At 41.6% G+C, this 15,663-nt stretch overlaps 1 protein-coding gene across 1 annotated transcript in view; it reads left to right on the top strand.

Annotated features, from left to right (window-relative positions):
• Window positions 1-13,069, top strand: part of iglon5 (IgLON family member 5) — a 106,526-nt gene extending 93,457 nt beyond the window's left edge. The window contains exons 5-8 of the mRNA XM_080896041.1: window positions 4,616-4,747; window positions 4,982-5,102; window positions 6,499-6,650; window positions 10,016-13,069. Coding sequence (XP_080752167.1) covers window positions 4,616-4,747; window positions 4,982-5,102; window positions 6,499-6,650; window positions 10,016-10,119 — 509 coding nt within the window. The 3' untranslated portion in view covers window positions 10,120-13,069. The remainder of the gene's footprint in view (window positions 1-4,615; window positions 4,748-4,981; window positions 5,103-6,498; window positions 6,651-10,015) is intronic.
• Window positions 13,070-15,663: the final 2,594 nt, after the last annotated feature.

Genomic DNA, 15,663 nt, shown 5'->3' with positions numbered 1-15,663 from the left:
TAACTTGTAGCCTGACTACAGCTGTAGCAACACAGATCAAATGCAGTAGCAAGCAGCAGTAATAAATAGGTCAGTGTGAACAACTACTGAACACGATGTAATTATACTGCCGATAAATGCACAACCTACTGTAGTGCTGCACTTACAGACAGCTTTGGGCTTACTCAGAGGCCTGTTCCTTCTCTCTTTCTGTTTGTGACTGGGTTATCATGCTGTGAACAGTATGTCCTTCGCTGTACAGTTAGTGCTTATGAACCTACACAGTACACTACAGTACCTCAGGGAGGGACAAACCCAGGAGTGATCACACACACCCACAGACACACAAAATATAGAGGAGAAAAGGAAAGCATGCATGAATGCACACCTGCAGCAAACACGCACACAACCTCACATCACAAACTCTGTGCAGTTGTCCTCTCTTGAAAGTCCACAGCATTTCTCCTCTCTCAGCAATAATCCTCCCTCTCTAACCACCTCACCAACTCAAACTGCTTCCCCACCCCCCTATAACCCCTCTGCTTGCAGAGAAAGAGATAGGGCCCACATTGCTATTCCGTAGGAGTCTCTGCAACCAAGCCATCAGTTGCAGAGGACCAGGGGTGGTAGAGAAAGGAGGGGGGTCGAGCCCAAAGAAACAGCAAGAAGCTGCCGGCCATCTGTCCCCATTACTCAGAGACTGCATAGAGAAACTGCAGGGAGGGGCAGTGAGAAGAGGAGTTGAAAGTTGAGCAGAAAATGCGTATGCAGTACACCAAGACGTGGTAGAATAGGAGGAGGAGAACCACCTGAAAGGTGAGGGGGATGAGGGGGATATGCTAAAAGTCTTTGACCCCTTTGCGTCCCGTCTGCAGCTACCAGACTCCTTATTCACATACAGATAGTAATACCGCTCGGCGCTGTTATTTGCAGCCACCGTCTCCTTCATCTTCACCAGAAGCACAGATACAATCTTTTGCACCCATTCACTCTCTCTGGCATCCATCAGTTGACCCACACAGAGGCATACAGGCATTTTGTCTTATCCAGTTAAATACACCAGCACAGCCCAGGCTTATCATTTGACGTACCATCCATTAAATCCTGCAGTAACACAGTCTTAGAATAGATGCTTATGGCTGTGGAAGGAAGGTGATATTCTTTTGGTGCCAACTAAAACTCTCGGACAGGATGATAAGTATAATTGTTGCGTATGCTTATAGAATATATAAATAGGTTAGTTACAGTTGATGGCAGTAGATTGGGCTTTGATATTTCTGGTAGGTGTTCTATGGGCTGGGATGCTAAACTCAACAGCAGTGCCGTCATAATTAAAATATGGTTTGTTTGGCTCCAATTCAGTTCGAAGGCTGGCAACAGGAAGGCGGTAAGCAGAGGGAAACAAATCCAAATGGGCGACAGGCTTAAACACTATATGGGTACAATAAAGGATAGATGACTAGATGATAGATGACTGTCAGATGACCTGTGTATGTTGGCAAGAACACTGAATACTGAGTACAATTTATCATGCACATGTAATTTGGGAATAAGGAGCATGTGTGCAGGTGGGTGGGGAAATTAGGTAACTGGAAAGGAGGAAAGAAGTCTGATGGCTTCCAGTCAACAGGTGGTCAAACAGTGTTCCCAGAAGCACCTTTATTTTTTCAACTGTGAAGTGTTTCCACTAAGCATATATGTCGGACACTGTGCTTTCATAAACAAATGTTTATGGATTTGTGTTAACGTGCAAGACTTGGACTGCGTTATATCTTGATTTAACAATCTCTTAATCTATTTCCTCAAATCATAATACTTTCCCAGCTATGAGCACATTTGTTCATTCTAAACACAGTAAAACTTTAAAAAATTGCTTCCAAATATTTAATGAGTCCCCCAAAAGACCTGGGAACTGTGAAATGTAGCAAATGTTAATAGGTTGTCCTTTGTTTTTACATCCCACGATCAAAAAGGAGCTTGAAATTTAAGTCCATTGCTGATCAAGCAACATTTCGCAGATCCAAAGTGCAGGAAAAAACATGGGAAAAACAATTTGAAGTGTTCTTGAGGAATTTTAGTCATACACGTGTAAAGCACTGGGGAGCACTGGCCTTGAAATTCTACTGTATCATTTAGATCAATTGACACACATTACAGCTGCTATATGCTACCAGAATGACTGGTTTTATCATTTGTTAGACTGCCCACCCATCTCTGTTTTAACCTCACATCAGACCACTCTGCCTTGACTGTAGTTTTTGTAATGGAAATGGATAAGAGGAGCCGAGAAATCAAGTGCCCTGGTAGTCTAGTCAAGCTCAAAGTGCTGCCGGGGAAATAGAGCACGGTTTCACTGTTGCGGGCCAGAACTCTTGATCCTTTTCCCCCCTCTTATTCACAAACCCTGTCTCTTCCAAGGTGCAATCCAACTATCTCTGGTGGTCAGGAGTCAGGCTCCTTCAAAAGCCATAAGTGGTTCATGGAGCTGTATTTTACAGACCATTGTGGGAGTGCCAAGGGCCGGCTCCGCTCAGATATGATCTCCCACCAAAGTGGAGAGAGGTGTGCAATGCAGGTCCAGAGATCTCAGGGGATGGAGAGGGAGGGGAATAAAGGGGGAGTGCAAGGACTGCTTTGCGATATTACATCATACATAGATGCTATGGATGAAAAGTCCATGAAAAAAACCTAATATCAAATAACCAACCTGACATCTGTCACTGTTTCTCTCGTTATGTTGCCATTTCTCTCCTTTTTTCTTTATCTGTACATCTGTGTATCTCTTTCAGTCTCTTACACGGTATCGCTGTCAAATTACCACACTCTGTGTCTGTAATTCTCAATTTATAACTCGATTGCTCTCGGGGTTTTTTATTCTTTGCTTTGTCCTTTTGATTTCTTTCGTCACCTGTAACAGCCTCGTGTGTAATTTCTCCAGTGTTAGTTGTCTGATTCTATCTCTTCTCCTTCTTCCCTCTACGCTGCCACGGCTCCCTCCTCCTTGCAAAGCTGGGTGCTCTGCCTGCTTGACAGAGATGTCACAAGAGAGCAATATTTATTAGACTAATCGAATGAGTGAATAACATCTCACCCACCCCACCCCATCAACCACGGCTCACCCGGGTGGCACAAGCAGCCATCACGGCGGTTGTCGCTCGCTGCTCAGCCTCTGCTGCAGCAGCTGCAAATAATCGTCTCCAGCTCAGTAGCCGCACTAATAATCCTCCAGTATAATCTTCAATTAGAACCGCCACGCTAATCTCTGACAGGAATAATCGTGGCGTTTAGCGTCTTTTTTATGTGTGCGTGTTTGCGTTGGTGTTCCTCTCAAACGTACTCAGGAGCTGTTTGTGTGTTTGTTAAGGGAAGTAAAGGTCTGCTGATTGACAATGACTTGGTTTGTGTGTTTTGGGAACTGGGTGGGGGCTTTGAAAGGGGAAAGTGTGCAGCAATTTAAGAGCTGGATTTCCTTGTTAGTGGTGAGATTATATATTATGTTGTGTTCCACAGTCTGACTTCTTTAATGGGGTAAAGGCAAAAAAAAAAAGGCCTAATGGTTTCGGAGGCTGCGAGACAGCTGGCTGCTGTGCTTACAGGAGGAGGGGGTGCACGCTCGCTATCATTCTTCTTCTCCTTGCACTCTTTCTCCCTCGCTCTCTTTTCCACTGTCGAACCAATAACACCCACAGCATCCATTCCCTCACATGAAGGAGCAATAACTTGTAGCCTGTCCCCTCGACTCTCCTCTCTGAAGAGATTCTGTGGCTGTTTTGTCGCCCAAGGAAAAAGACTGAAAGTGTGAGACTGACTAATTTGTTTTTTTGTTCACCTGGGAGTTTGTCAACATCAAATAACCGCCAAATATTCTTGCTCGCCGCGTAATGTGGTGAATGAGCAGTCCCCCCCCCCCCCCCCCCTCCCAGTGTGTCCAACGCTTAGAAAGCAAAGCTTACAATTTCCCCCGACAGTATAAAAGTAGTAAAAGAGTCACTGCTGTCACATTGTGTTTACTTACTTTGCATGTGCGAAAACATCAACTGAAGAAATGAGCATTTGGGCCAGGAGATAAAAATTGAATTATAATATTTTTTTCGTAATTATACACACCTTAATGCTCATAATAAGTATCATCATGCACTGTATTGTTGCATTGTTAACTATTTGAGGTTTTTCTATAATCCAAATTAATATTTCTAAATTGCGATAAACAATAAATACATGAGGAAGTTGCCATTTGAGTATTGATAATAAAAGAATGGACATTCAGCTGTTCCTTTATTTGCCATGGGGTCAGATTTCACACCAGGTGCCCTTCCTGATACAGACCTCCCATTTATCCAAGCTCGGGCCGAGCGCTTGGTTTTGACCCCCTGAGGCTGTTTTTGTGTCTCATCTTGGTCTCAAACTGTGAGTCTTTCACATGTAGGGCGAATGTGTTAACCACAACTTAAGTAGTAACCAAGGTCAGCCCAACGTCACTTCTTGTAAATGTTCTTGAATAATGCATTATATGTTGTCATCTAATATGTGCATCTTGGCCTCTCAAATGACATTAGCCTCAGCTAAAAAAGCTTAAATCAGTTGCCTGCATCACCTTGCATATGATTTTTAGTGACCTTTGACTTCTACCTAATAGATGGGACATTGCGTGAGGGGGAGTTCCTGGAGATCACAGAGATCACAAGGCAGCAGGCGCAGGACTACGAATGTATCACCAACAATGGTGTGGCCCCTCCAGACCAGCGTAAGGTCATAGTCACAGTCAACTGTAAGTATCCCACCTGTGCGCTGCACAAAATGAACTCCATGTCCACAGTGATGTATTAATAATATATGTTAATGATTTAGATGCTTTATTATGTATACATTTTAAATTTGTTCTCTGCAGGTGCTTTTTAACCTTGTGGCTAGACCTGCCTTTTTGGTTGAAGTGAAGCTAAATGTATACACATTACTCATTCCAGTCTCTCTGTTTGTGTTTTCTCCTATCCTTCTCTACCAGACCCTCCCATGATCACAGACATGAAAAACATGCCAGCCCATTTGGGGAAGACAGCCATCTTGCGCTGTGAAGCCATGGCAGTCCCGCCGGCCTCCTTTGAGTGGTACAGGGATGATCATAGGTGAGAACACTGTCAATTTAGGTGCCAATTTGTCTGCTATGAAGCCTCCTGAATCTTTCAGTTATAACATTTGGTACTGTTCTACTTACACGGAATAGGCAGACTGGGCGAAGATCACGTATACGCTGGTTGAGGCAGGTGTACCTGTTTGAAGCCTGATATTTGCTCGCCAAATCAGCATTCCATTTAATATCACAGTGAATTACAGGTGCGCCCTGCTTATCAAGCTAGAAAGACATCGCTAGCGTTGGCTGCAAATGCCTGAGGGGAACTTCAGCTCTCATGCAGATTTAGTCATGTCCTGTTTCACAACCTAAACCCACACACGAGTGGGTAAACTCATGGTTGCTCATCTCCATCTTTTACATACGATCTATGATCCACATTTAAAATATCCTTTTTTATATATATATACATGAGTTGAAGCTTTATAGAAAATGCTTTTCCTCAAGGGGTTATGTTAAGCAAACAACTTGCAGGTGTCATTAACTCGTGTTTTTGTTTTGTGGCATTGATTTGATTGGTTGACAACTCAGTGCAGCGCCACAAAAGTAACAGTTTGTCTGGTTAGAGGGAGTAATTATAAGCCACAGCCAAACCACTGTTTTTTTTTAACCATCTGTCGATAAACAGTAACAAAAAAAAAAATGCAATAATTAAAATGTGACTTGAGGATTATTAAAATCCATCCAGTGCGCAGCAGGTTAGAGAAGAGGGGGGAGAAAGAAAACAGATTTAGCCATTTAAAACTCAATAATGTATTCATCTTCTTTTGCATTTTTGTTTTAAAACCCCCAGAATAAGGAAACATTATTCATAAAATTTGGGTAATTTTGTGTCTTCATTCTCATAAGAGAATGGTTCAAATTGAACATTTTCAGACAGAGAATTCATTTTTCAGCCATGTACTGTAGATGTGGTTTTGGCTGCTGCTGATGTACCTAACCTCTGGCATTAGTATATATCTGAGATAATCATGTATATATTGCCATCTCCGGAGAAATATTAGCTTGTTGGCAACATATTTCCTCTATATTACAGACACATAAACTGCCCCTCCAAGTTTGTAAAAGGTCCCAGAGAGCGTAGAGGAGTCAGGGTGATTTGGCATCAGGCGAAGCACGACACAGAAGTACTTAGACAAGGCTTTGCTAGCCAGAGAGAGTTGTTAATAGAGTATAATAGGCCCCAATAGGAGGTATCAGTTATTTATGGGCTGAGACTACAAGGTGAGACAGAACATAGAGATGAGGGCTATTTTGCACGTTCGTCTCTCTGAGCAAAAAGTTTCTTGTTCACACTGACTCGAGTGTGATGTTATTTTCTGTCACCAATTTTCTTGTCTTTCCTTTCTACTTTCTCCCTTTGCTTTTGTTACTGCACGATGGCTACCCAGGCCGGTAGAGAGTGACAACACCCTAAGGATCAAAAATGAGAAGACACGCTCGCTGTTGCTATTCACCAATGTGACAGAGAAACATTTTGGCAACTACACCTGCTTTGCCTCAAACCGTCTGGGGGCTTCCAACGCCAGTATGCTGCTGTTTAGTAAGTTATCACACACGACTAACTAAACGCAGGGGCTTCAGCACACAGCAGGGTATATGTATGCAAAGAGATTTCAAAAATACACTTACGTTTGACATCAATCATCGTGCAAGACTTGAAACACGCATGACCCACTACCACAAAATTATATGCAATGACATACTGTTCTTCCCTCTTCGCCCACTCTGTTTACTCTCTGCACACAGCACAGCATTTTCACAGCCTCTTCCTGCCTCCTTCTTCCCATTTTCGTTATTCTCCGCCCCATTAAAGCTTTGCTTGCGTATATTACCATCTCTCTTCCCCGAGTTCCTTCAAACTCTCCGTCTCTCGTCCATACACATTCCCGTCTGCACGCACACACACAGACTGTCGCTCGACTCTGTCCCGTTACCCAAGAAGTTGTCATTTCTCTCGGAGCCCAATTCACATTAACCGTCCCCAATGAGCGATTTCCTACCCTTCCATTTCCCGACACCCCCCCCCCCCCCCTTTGGTGCATTCAGCATTACCATCTTAAGTGAGTCCTTCATCTATCCCCTTTCTTCTTTCATTCCCGTGCCCATTATCTCGGCCAGTCTCCCTTCAATGACTCACTCCTCCGTCAGACCCATATATCTTCCTGCTCTCTTTTTCCACCACCGCTGCCACTTCTGTCAGCCTATCTCTCCATCATCTGTCCTTCTGCCTCCTTTTTCCTTCCTAATCTCCTCCTGCCATCATTAGAACACAACAAACTCCTTTCTGTTCTGGACCGGGCACAGAAAATCGCAGCATAATCGGATACCTTTGTGGCATTTCTATTCATACCCTGTCCCTCACTGTCATTGCCTTCCCTGACTTTCTTTCCCTGCTTTCATACAGATTGTTTCAGCATTTAAAGGTGCCACATGCAGCATTTTAACATCAACAACCACTATCACATCAAAATTGGCATATTATCATAATTACCCCCTACCAATGAGTCCATTACTGAGACCATTGGCAGTCTGTACTAGGTTTCACTTCACACTGATACTTTATAAGCCACCAGGTTAGATTTTTGAAACCTAGTAGACTACATAAAAGCACAAGAGTGGGTTAATTAAGGGTTCTTACAGTTGCCCATTCAAGCATTATGCAATGCCTTACTGCAAGTACCATATTCTTGATGGTATGCTGAGTTACATTGAATAAGCTGCTGTATTAACTTTTATTCATGACTGTTCCTCTTTAATAAGGTTATGCTGTATCTATAGTGGTTCAGCGTGTAAGCTCCATAGATCCATCTCTAAAATAGGACTACACATCCCATCTCAGGCCCACCTTATCATAAACAACACATGTGCCTAGCAGCACTGAGGTGATACCTGTGGATGGAATCTGACTAAATTATAAATCAAAACACACCCTGGAGGACCAACAACAGAATTCCTGCTTAGCCTGTCCCTGTACTATTAATCCAGTTTTAGGTTATCACTCCAGCATTTAATGGCTTTGCAACTTCAGATGAACCACTTTAACTTTCTTAAGTTTCACAATAGCCTTTTTTCCCCTTGCTTTTAACACACAGGTGTAAAAATGAATAATTTATCTGGGTCACACGTTGTGTGGGTTTCCAGCGCCAGCAGTGTTGCACTGTTTCGCTGTTTGACAGGCTAAATGGAGTGAAGCGTGATGAATGTTATTTACATTTAATATGTCAACCCTGAACATGTTTCATGCAAGCTTTTCATGGGTTGTAACTTGACACTGAGTATATTTGTGTCGCTAAATTAAGAAATGTAATAATTTAGACCTCATGGTGAATCTTTGGATATGTCAAACTGGTAATATTAATAATTGCTAAATTTCATTTCAAATGCCCCTTTCATTATGAATGTTATGACATGTCAGAATCAGACGAAACGTGCATCCATTTCTGGCTTTTCAGTGTCATTTGAATATATTAAATGTTGGTTTAATAGCGTTACTTTCTTTTAAAATTAACCCACCCCTTATCTTTTGATAAGGTGCAGTGATTTACTGAAACATGCAAATATAAATGTGAATACAGTATATAAGGCACGAACTACATTGTTAGAGTAAAATTGTAACAACCTTGAAAGTCAGTATTTGGTAAAACCACCTTTACTTTTAAACACAGCCTGAATTCTCTTAAGCAAGTTTTTTTTTTGTCATTTCTTTGAGTAGTCTTAAAGAACAGTTCTCCAGGGTTCTTGAAGGACATTCAAAGCTCTTCTTTGGATGTTGGCCGCTTTTTATTCCGTTCTCTGTGAAAATGACCCTTCAGGAACGTCAAGGTCCACAACTGATAGTACTCGATTGTGTGTTTTCTATCCAGGTATTCTTTTACTCTTTTGCCAGTGTGTTTGGTATCATTGCCACGCTGAAAATCAGACACTTTCAAGATGGATTGCATGTTTGCTCAAAATCTGATGGTACTTTTCAGTGTTCGTAATTCCATCAGCATTCACAAGCTCTCCAACACCACTGGCTAACAGTGTGTTTTGAACTCACTTCCTGTGTAGATATTTCAACCAAACATTCTCTCAGTTTCTATGTCGAGTCTTTGATGGATTTTTCCTATTTCTTGAGGACGTGGCTCTCAGTTACTGTTCAGTCACTTGCCCTTTTGTCCTCTACTTTTCCAGTTTCCTCAGATTTTTTAAGAACACACTGCACACTATATCAAGATTTTACTTAATAGCTCTTTGTTAATCACCTTATTAGTGCAAAAATACTATTTTATGTCTTTCGATCTATGTTGTCTAAAACGTTGAACTACATAAAGAGGAACACATTATGCTTTATCAACAGGCTGCTACTAAAAAAGTGCCTAAAGACACAGTTAGGCAGCTTTAGTTGTGCTTGAATGGTTCAGAGGTCAGTGCTCACAGTTGGCTTAACAAAAAAACAACAACAACAAAAAAACCATTCTCCTGAAAATAGCCAGGTAGGGGTCAGAGGGGTGGATCAAAACTTTTGCACAGTACTACGTGCTGATTACCATTTCCCTACTAAGTACACAGTGATATCAAATGAGACCAAAAGCTCGGCTGTTTCATCGCAAAAACAAATACACCCCCCCCCCCCCCCCCCCCCCCCCGCCTTTTCCTAGCACTTAGAAAATAGGAACTGTAGTTCATATTTCAAGAAACACCATTTCCCTAATGTAAAACACATTGTTTACAGTAATTATGCCAGAGTATCAGAATTAATTCTGTTAATTAACTGTAATATGTTTAAAAATTTATACAGGCTGTCACAGAAATAGACTCCTCATTTATACCGGTGGTTGTAGCGTTCTTTGTGTTTTTAACAATGCGTTTCCCCGCTGCCCCCCTGTGCTCCCCTCTCCTCTTCTTTCCATTCTCTCTGTCCAGGACCGGGGGCCCTACAGGGGCGAGGGACCGGTTTACACGCAGGGATAAGTGTCATCGTGTGCGTTTGGGTTTCCCTCTCTGCTGCTCTTCTGCTGAAGGTGTAATGATCAAACTCCACCTGGAAACGTCCCTGAGCACCCCACCTCTCCCTCCCCGCCCTCTCTCCCACTCAACGGAAGGAAAACGGAAATGAAATTCTTTAATTGCGAACCCATCACTGTGAACAAAAAGAATATGCATTATTCCAGGAGCCATTGAATCATTGCATCAAACACAAAACTCCCCCCATCACCTCACCCCACCCGCCCAATCCCCCACCCCCACCCAGCGCCCTCAATTTTAAGGTCAGCTCACACTCATTATCTCTTTCTCTCACTCTTTCCCTCACACACGTACAGTCTTTCCTTTTGTTTCCCAGAATGCCTTGCAGATTTCTCTGACTTGGTACTTAGCCTCTTTGTTTTTCCCATTATTACCACTGGGCTGATGTTAATAGAGAGTGTATATTAAAGATAATTGTGTTAGTGATCAACAACAAAATAGATTATCTAACAAGCGGAAGATCATTTATGTAATATATTACATAGACTATTGACTGACCTACAATGTTTGCCTTATGGAAATTATACGTGAAATCACAATGTTACGGTGGATATTTAATGAAATTATATGATGATAATGATGCATTATGATATGGCACTGGCGGTCATGTGCCCTTTTTAAAAATTGTCCAGTTGGTGGCTGTGTGAATTGTCACCCTTTGATCTCACACCTTACATACTCACACACACATACGTATGTTTTTTTGATTTTTAACTGTGTAGCAGAAAAACTGCTATGAATGATGTCAAAATGTATTTTAAAAAAACAGCTGGGTGGTGATGGCGTCAGTCTTAACTACCCCTCTATGTAATTTGGGGAGTTTATATTAAGGTTTCGCATGTAGACTCGCTCACTACCCAAACCTTTTTAGCTACCCGACTACCCCTCTGTTCAGCGTGCTCTGTCTAGTCCCCCCTCGCATCGCTGTAGTGTTCTCTGCTCTATGTCTCCTCCTCCCTCCCTCCCTCCCTACGCTTCCCACCCAGTGTAAATATATGCAGTACAGAGGCCATGCTGGCGACTTCAAGTTGCCTCGGGAAGAACAACATCTCCCAGAAGCCTCGACTACGCTCCAGTGTTCTGAAGCAGCAAGAGACTGTCCACTGACAACAATATCTTCTGTTTCAAAAGCTGAGGCTCCATCCTCTTTGTCGCTTGTTGATAGCATGTACCGGTTAGAGATGTTCCTGTTGTGAGTCCATACTCCCTCTACACTCCCTTCCTTCCCTCCCTCCTCCCCTTCCTCTCCCTCCTTCCCTGCACTGTGTCTGTTTTTCTCTGCAAGGTTACCTGCTTTTACTTTTTTGGTGTTAATAATACTACAGATGATGACGATGATGATGTTAATAAGTATTTGAATAACTATGAATAGTAATTCCATGTGAGAAAAAAAAACGAACAAAATCTGATGGTAAAGAGTCGTGCGTGGGGAAAAAAAGAGTTCTTTTGTACTTTACTCACACACATTGAACAAGTACAACGAAAAAACAAAACTACAAAAAAAAGGTGTAAAGTTTTCAAAGTGACGTGCTCTATTTTACCATGACAAGCTTTTTAAAGACACATTTGAAACACTCTGAGGGATCATTTCAACCAGCTCCAGAAGCTATGAATGATAATGTAATTTATAATTTGTAACAGTTTATGTATTTGACTCTTTTTGTCATGCTGTTAGCTGCACCTCACACACACATTTACTGCACATCCCTCCACTTATCATAGTGTGTCTTTCTCTGTTTTGACCAGCTAGATAAATGTCATCCTCTGGTCATGGCTGTAAGTCATTCCTAGTTCTGCCAGACCGCACTGAGATAAAGATGTAATTAGCCATTACCTGTGGCTGGCTAAGTGAAGGAGTCCGGGCTCCACCTGTCCTTCCTGCCACCCAGTTATGGCCCCTATAAATCAAGCTCAGCCCTGCAACTGACAGGAATCCTCTTCAAGGACAACCTCACCTTGGTGCACCAGTACTCCATCCACTGTGTACCTGTGACATGCAGGCACGGGCACTACCAAACCCCCATGGCACAATTATCCAGCCACTTCCCCCACATGGCACAAACAGTGGGAGGAAGGCATATATTTCAATATGGCAGAGCCCTTTTCTCTCCTAAAGCACTGTTCCACTCACATGCAGAGACTATATGCAAATTTGCCATAACGAGCCTGAACATCTCCCTGGCTGAGCCCTGACTACACCGACATGAAAGAGGAATTACTCGATATTGAATCAAATGTCTGAATGTGTGTGTGTTTTTTTCTTTTATTTATTTGTTATTTTACTCAAATTTTTGGTTCAAGCCAGCAATAACCCCTAATTCTACTGTGCAAGAGATGTCAGTCATGGTTAAAGCTGTGGTGTAATATCTGAAAATCTGCCATTAACAAGGTAAATCAAATAAGTCTGTTGTTGTACTTTTATTGTGTACAGTACTCTGAAATGATTGTGAAGCTCTGTTTAAATGGCCCTTATTCTAAAACATTACAATACATGTTGTTCTCAAAAGTCTTGCCCGCTGCAATGTATTTGGGTCGTCTGCGTGACAAAACGCCCGTTGTGCATGCATCTTGTTGCTTCATAAACAACGACGGGTTCCATTTCAAGCACAAGAGCAGGTCATTTGGTCAGTGTTTCTTATTTTTTCCTGTCTCCTGTCACTATCTACATGCCTCTTATGCTTTTGTTTTTAGTTTTATCACTTACCGTTTTTTTTGTTCCATGTAAGCGTTCCGCTGGATTTTTCAGTGGCGTATAACATCTCTATGTACATAATCTGTCCTTGATGAAGAAAAAAGAAAAACATAAAAAAAAAAAAGAAACAGAAGAAAAAAAAAAGTGGATAAAAAATAACATACTGTCATGTTTCTCAGTGTGGGTTTGAAAAAGCACGTCAATATTTGTGTGTGGATGGATTTTGAAAAAAAAAAGAAAGAAAAAGAAAAACAAGCAAATAGTCTGTTTTGTTGAGGTCTGTGGGTAAAGGGTAAACGCGGGGGAAAACGGGGAATATCACCTGCCGTGGAGTGGGTTAAACTGAATGTGAGAATGTGTATAAAAACAATCTGCAAAAGCACACAATTCCATGCGTCATGATGTATGCGCGGTGCTGTGCAAAGGTTTTAAGTGTTCTATTGATCATACAAATTTTAGTTACTAGAAATTACTAAAAAAAACTGAATATTTCACGAGACCACTGTGTGCTTTTAAGACCCATCAGTTCCTCTACCAGTTCACGCTTTTTGCAGTGTTCTAAACATCAAATGAACTGTGGCCTGTGTGCCTGCTGTCGTTTTGTGTAACCTCATTGAAATGTGCAATCGGCGGGAGTCACAGCTTTTCTTACGGGATTTTCTCCGACTCTGGCTGCATCTGAAGCCATCCTGATTGGTATGTGATGGATAACAATCAGAACATCTAAAGCACATCTGTTAAAACCTTTGCACAGTACTGTAAACAAGTCCCACTTGTAGTGTCGCAGAAGGAGAGGGTGTTAGTAAGAACACAGCAGATCCCCTGGGTGCAACAATCTGAGGGTGGATGAGGAGGCTGTTGGGAGAGCACCCGGTCTCATGGACCAGTGGGAGGATAGCCTGACAATGTAAATCCAAAAGCTGAGAGCCAGAGGGAGATGGGATGACACTAACCAGACAGTGAGCTCTCCATTTAGGGAAAGAAGACAGACAGGCACTCATATTGCATTTCCAAATATGAGAGCTGTGGTCTTTCCCAGGGGAAGGTGTACCACACTATTTATGGTTGCACTATGTAATATGAATAGAATTAACATAGCCTTCATCACAAACACAGCCTGGCCTACTTCAAGTGGATAAATAACACCCAACTGGGGTTCAATGAGTTTACAGTGATATAAACAAGACGTTTCCTGAGCCCCTAATTACATTCACTGCACCCTGATGAGAAAGTGTTGATTGGCTCCTGTAGCTGAAGGTTGTGATGATCTGTTTACAGAATCTTTTTTTTATTTAATGTGGCGCCATCAAACTGTTCTCACAAACCTCATCTCACAGAACTAGCAACTACTGCCATTTTACAGTATATTATATAGTAGTATCTTATCTGATGGATTTTATGTTTGTAGTTGTGTTGTTTTTTTCATCAGTTTTTTTTACAGAGTTATAAATTTGTTTTAAGAGCAGGGGATTTAAAAATGACTTTGAAGTACATTTCAAAGCACTGTGCTGTTTGCTAAAAGGATTCAGGTAATTAAGCACCAAGCTGGGGTGTAAGGACAGATACTGCACATCACTCCTGAAATGTTGCAGTGAAATATTAAAATCATAATTGTACTTCAAGACTGAATAGTGAAATAAATGTTAGCCTAAATAACGTGTGCAGGTACCTCTTTCTTTGTTTCAGCTGCAGCCTTTCTGCAAACACCCTCGCTACATAACACAGATCCCGGACAGACTTTCAATTCAGAACGCAATGGTTAATCAATACATTCGACTGAATGGCTTTGGAATAGAGCAATTTCTCCCTGGCTTGCCTTACCAGGTCCCCAGAAGCTGGATTGATCAAGTGTCTATAGACCAGCCTTAGAACAGAGAGCATAATTTATCATGCCTGATACAAGACACCCCTAATTGCACATTGATTTTAAGCCCGTCTCTGAAACTATTTGCGCAAGTTGTAATGTCAGCTCAGTAAACTATGTGTTCAGGGCTGCGGTTCAGATCTGGGGAATGAAGAATTAATCATTTGTTTTTCTTTTCATGTCTATCCAAGATGGTATTTGTTGTTTCTTTTTTTTCACCTAAAATACTGTAAACTGTAAAAAATGAGCCTTCCTACGCTGTACGTGTAATTTATTGGGTGCAGTAGTGCTGCTGTATTTTATTAGTAATGATGAGATATGACATGGAGATTTTGCAGTTGCAGTGTTAGCAGCCACATCTAGAGGCATATGTAATAATAATACACACTTATAAGGTGTCGTTGTGTGCAATACAATAATAAGACATTATGTGTGCTGTAATTTGATAATGTGACAAACTGACAGCATGACAACACTAGAGTCAGTGCACCAGAGGGATACGCTATACAGACTAACAATTATATATGAATGATTTTCATTGTGCTAAATCCCCTGCTCATGTCCTTTACTCCAAAGCACGCCGAATTCCAGTATATTATCCTAATTATCCATTGTTTACCAAATATCTACAGGCTCATTCAGTTCTCATGGGCAAAGTCAATGTTGCAAGTCTATTAGGGCCTAGTACTTTTCCATTAGCACAGCCAATAAATGCATTGGTGTACAGCTTGGTACACAGGATTGGTAAGTGATAGATAGATAGATAGATAGATAGATAGATAGATAGATAGATAGATAGATAGATAGATAGATAGATAGATAGATAGATAGATAGATAGATAGATAGATAGATAGATAGATAGATAGATAGATAGATAGATAGATAGATAGATAGATAGATAGAGTGTTAGGTGTTTTGTTTATATTTAAACCTCAGCTTGTGGCGAAGATCAGTTTGCCCTCTTCCTCTCTGTGGCCACAGATGGAGCC

Source organism: Rhamphochromis sp. 'chilingali' (assembly GCF_963969265.1).
Source record: "Rhamphochromis sp. 'chilingali' genome assembly, chromosome: 11".
Taxonomy (NCBI): Eukaryota; Metazoa; Chordata; class Actinopteri; order Cichliformes; family Cichlidae; genus Rhamphochromis; species Rhamphochromis sp. 'chilingali'.
Note: the sequence above shows the minus strand (reverse complement) of the source record. Positions and strands in the feature narration are given on the sequence as shown.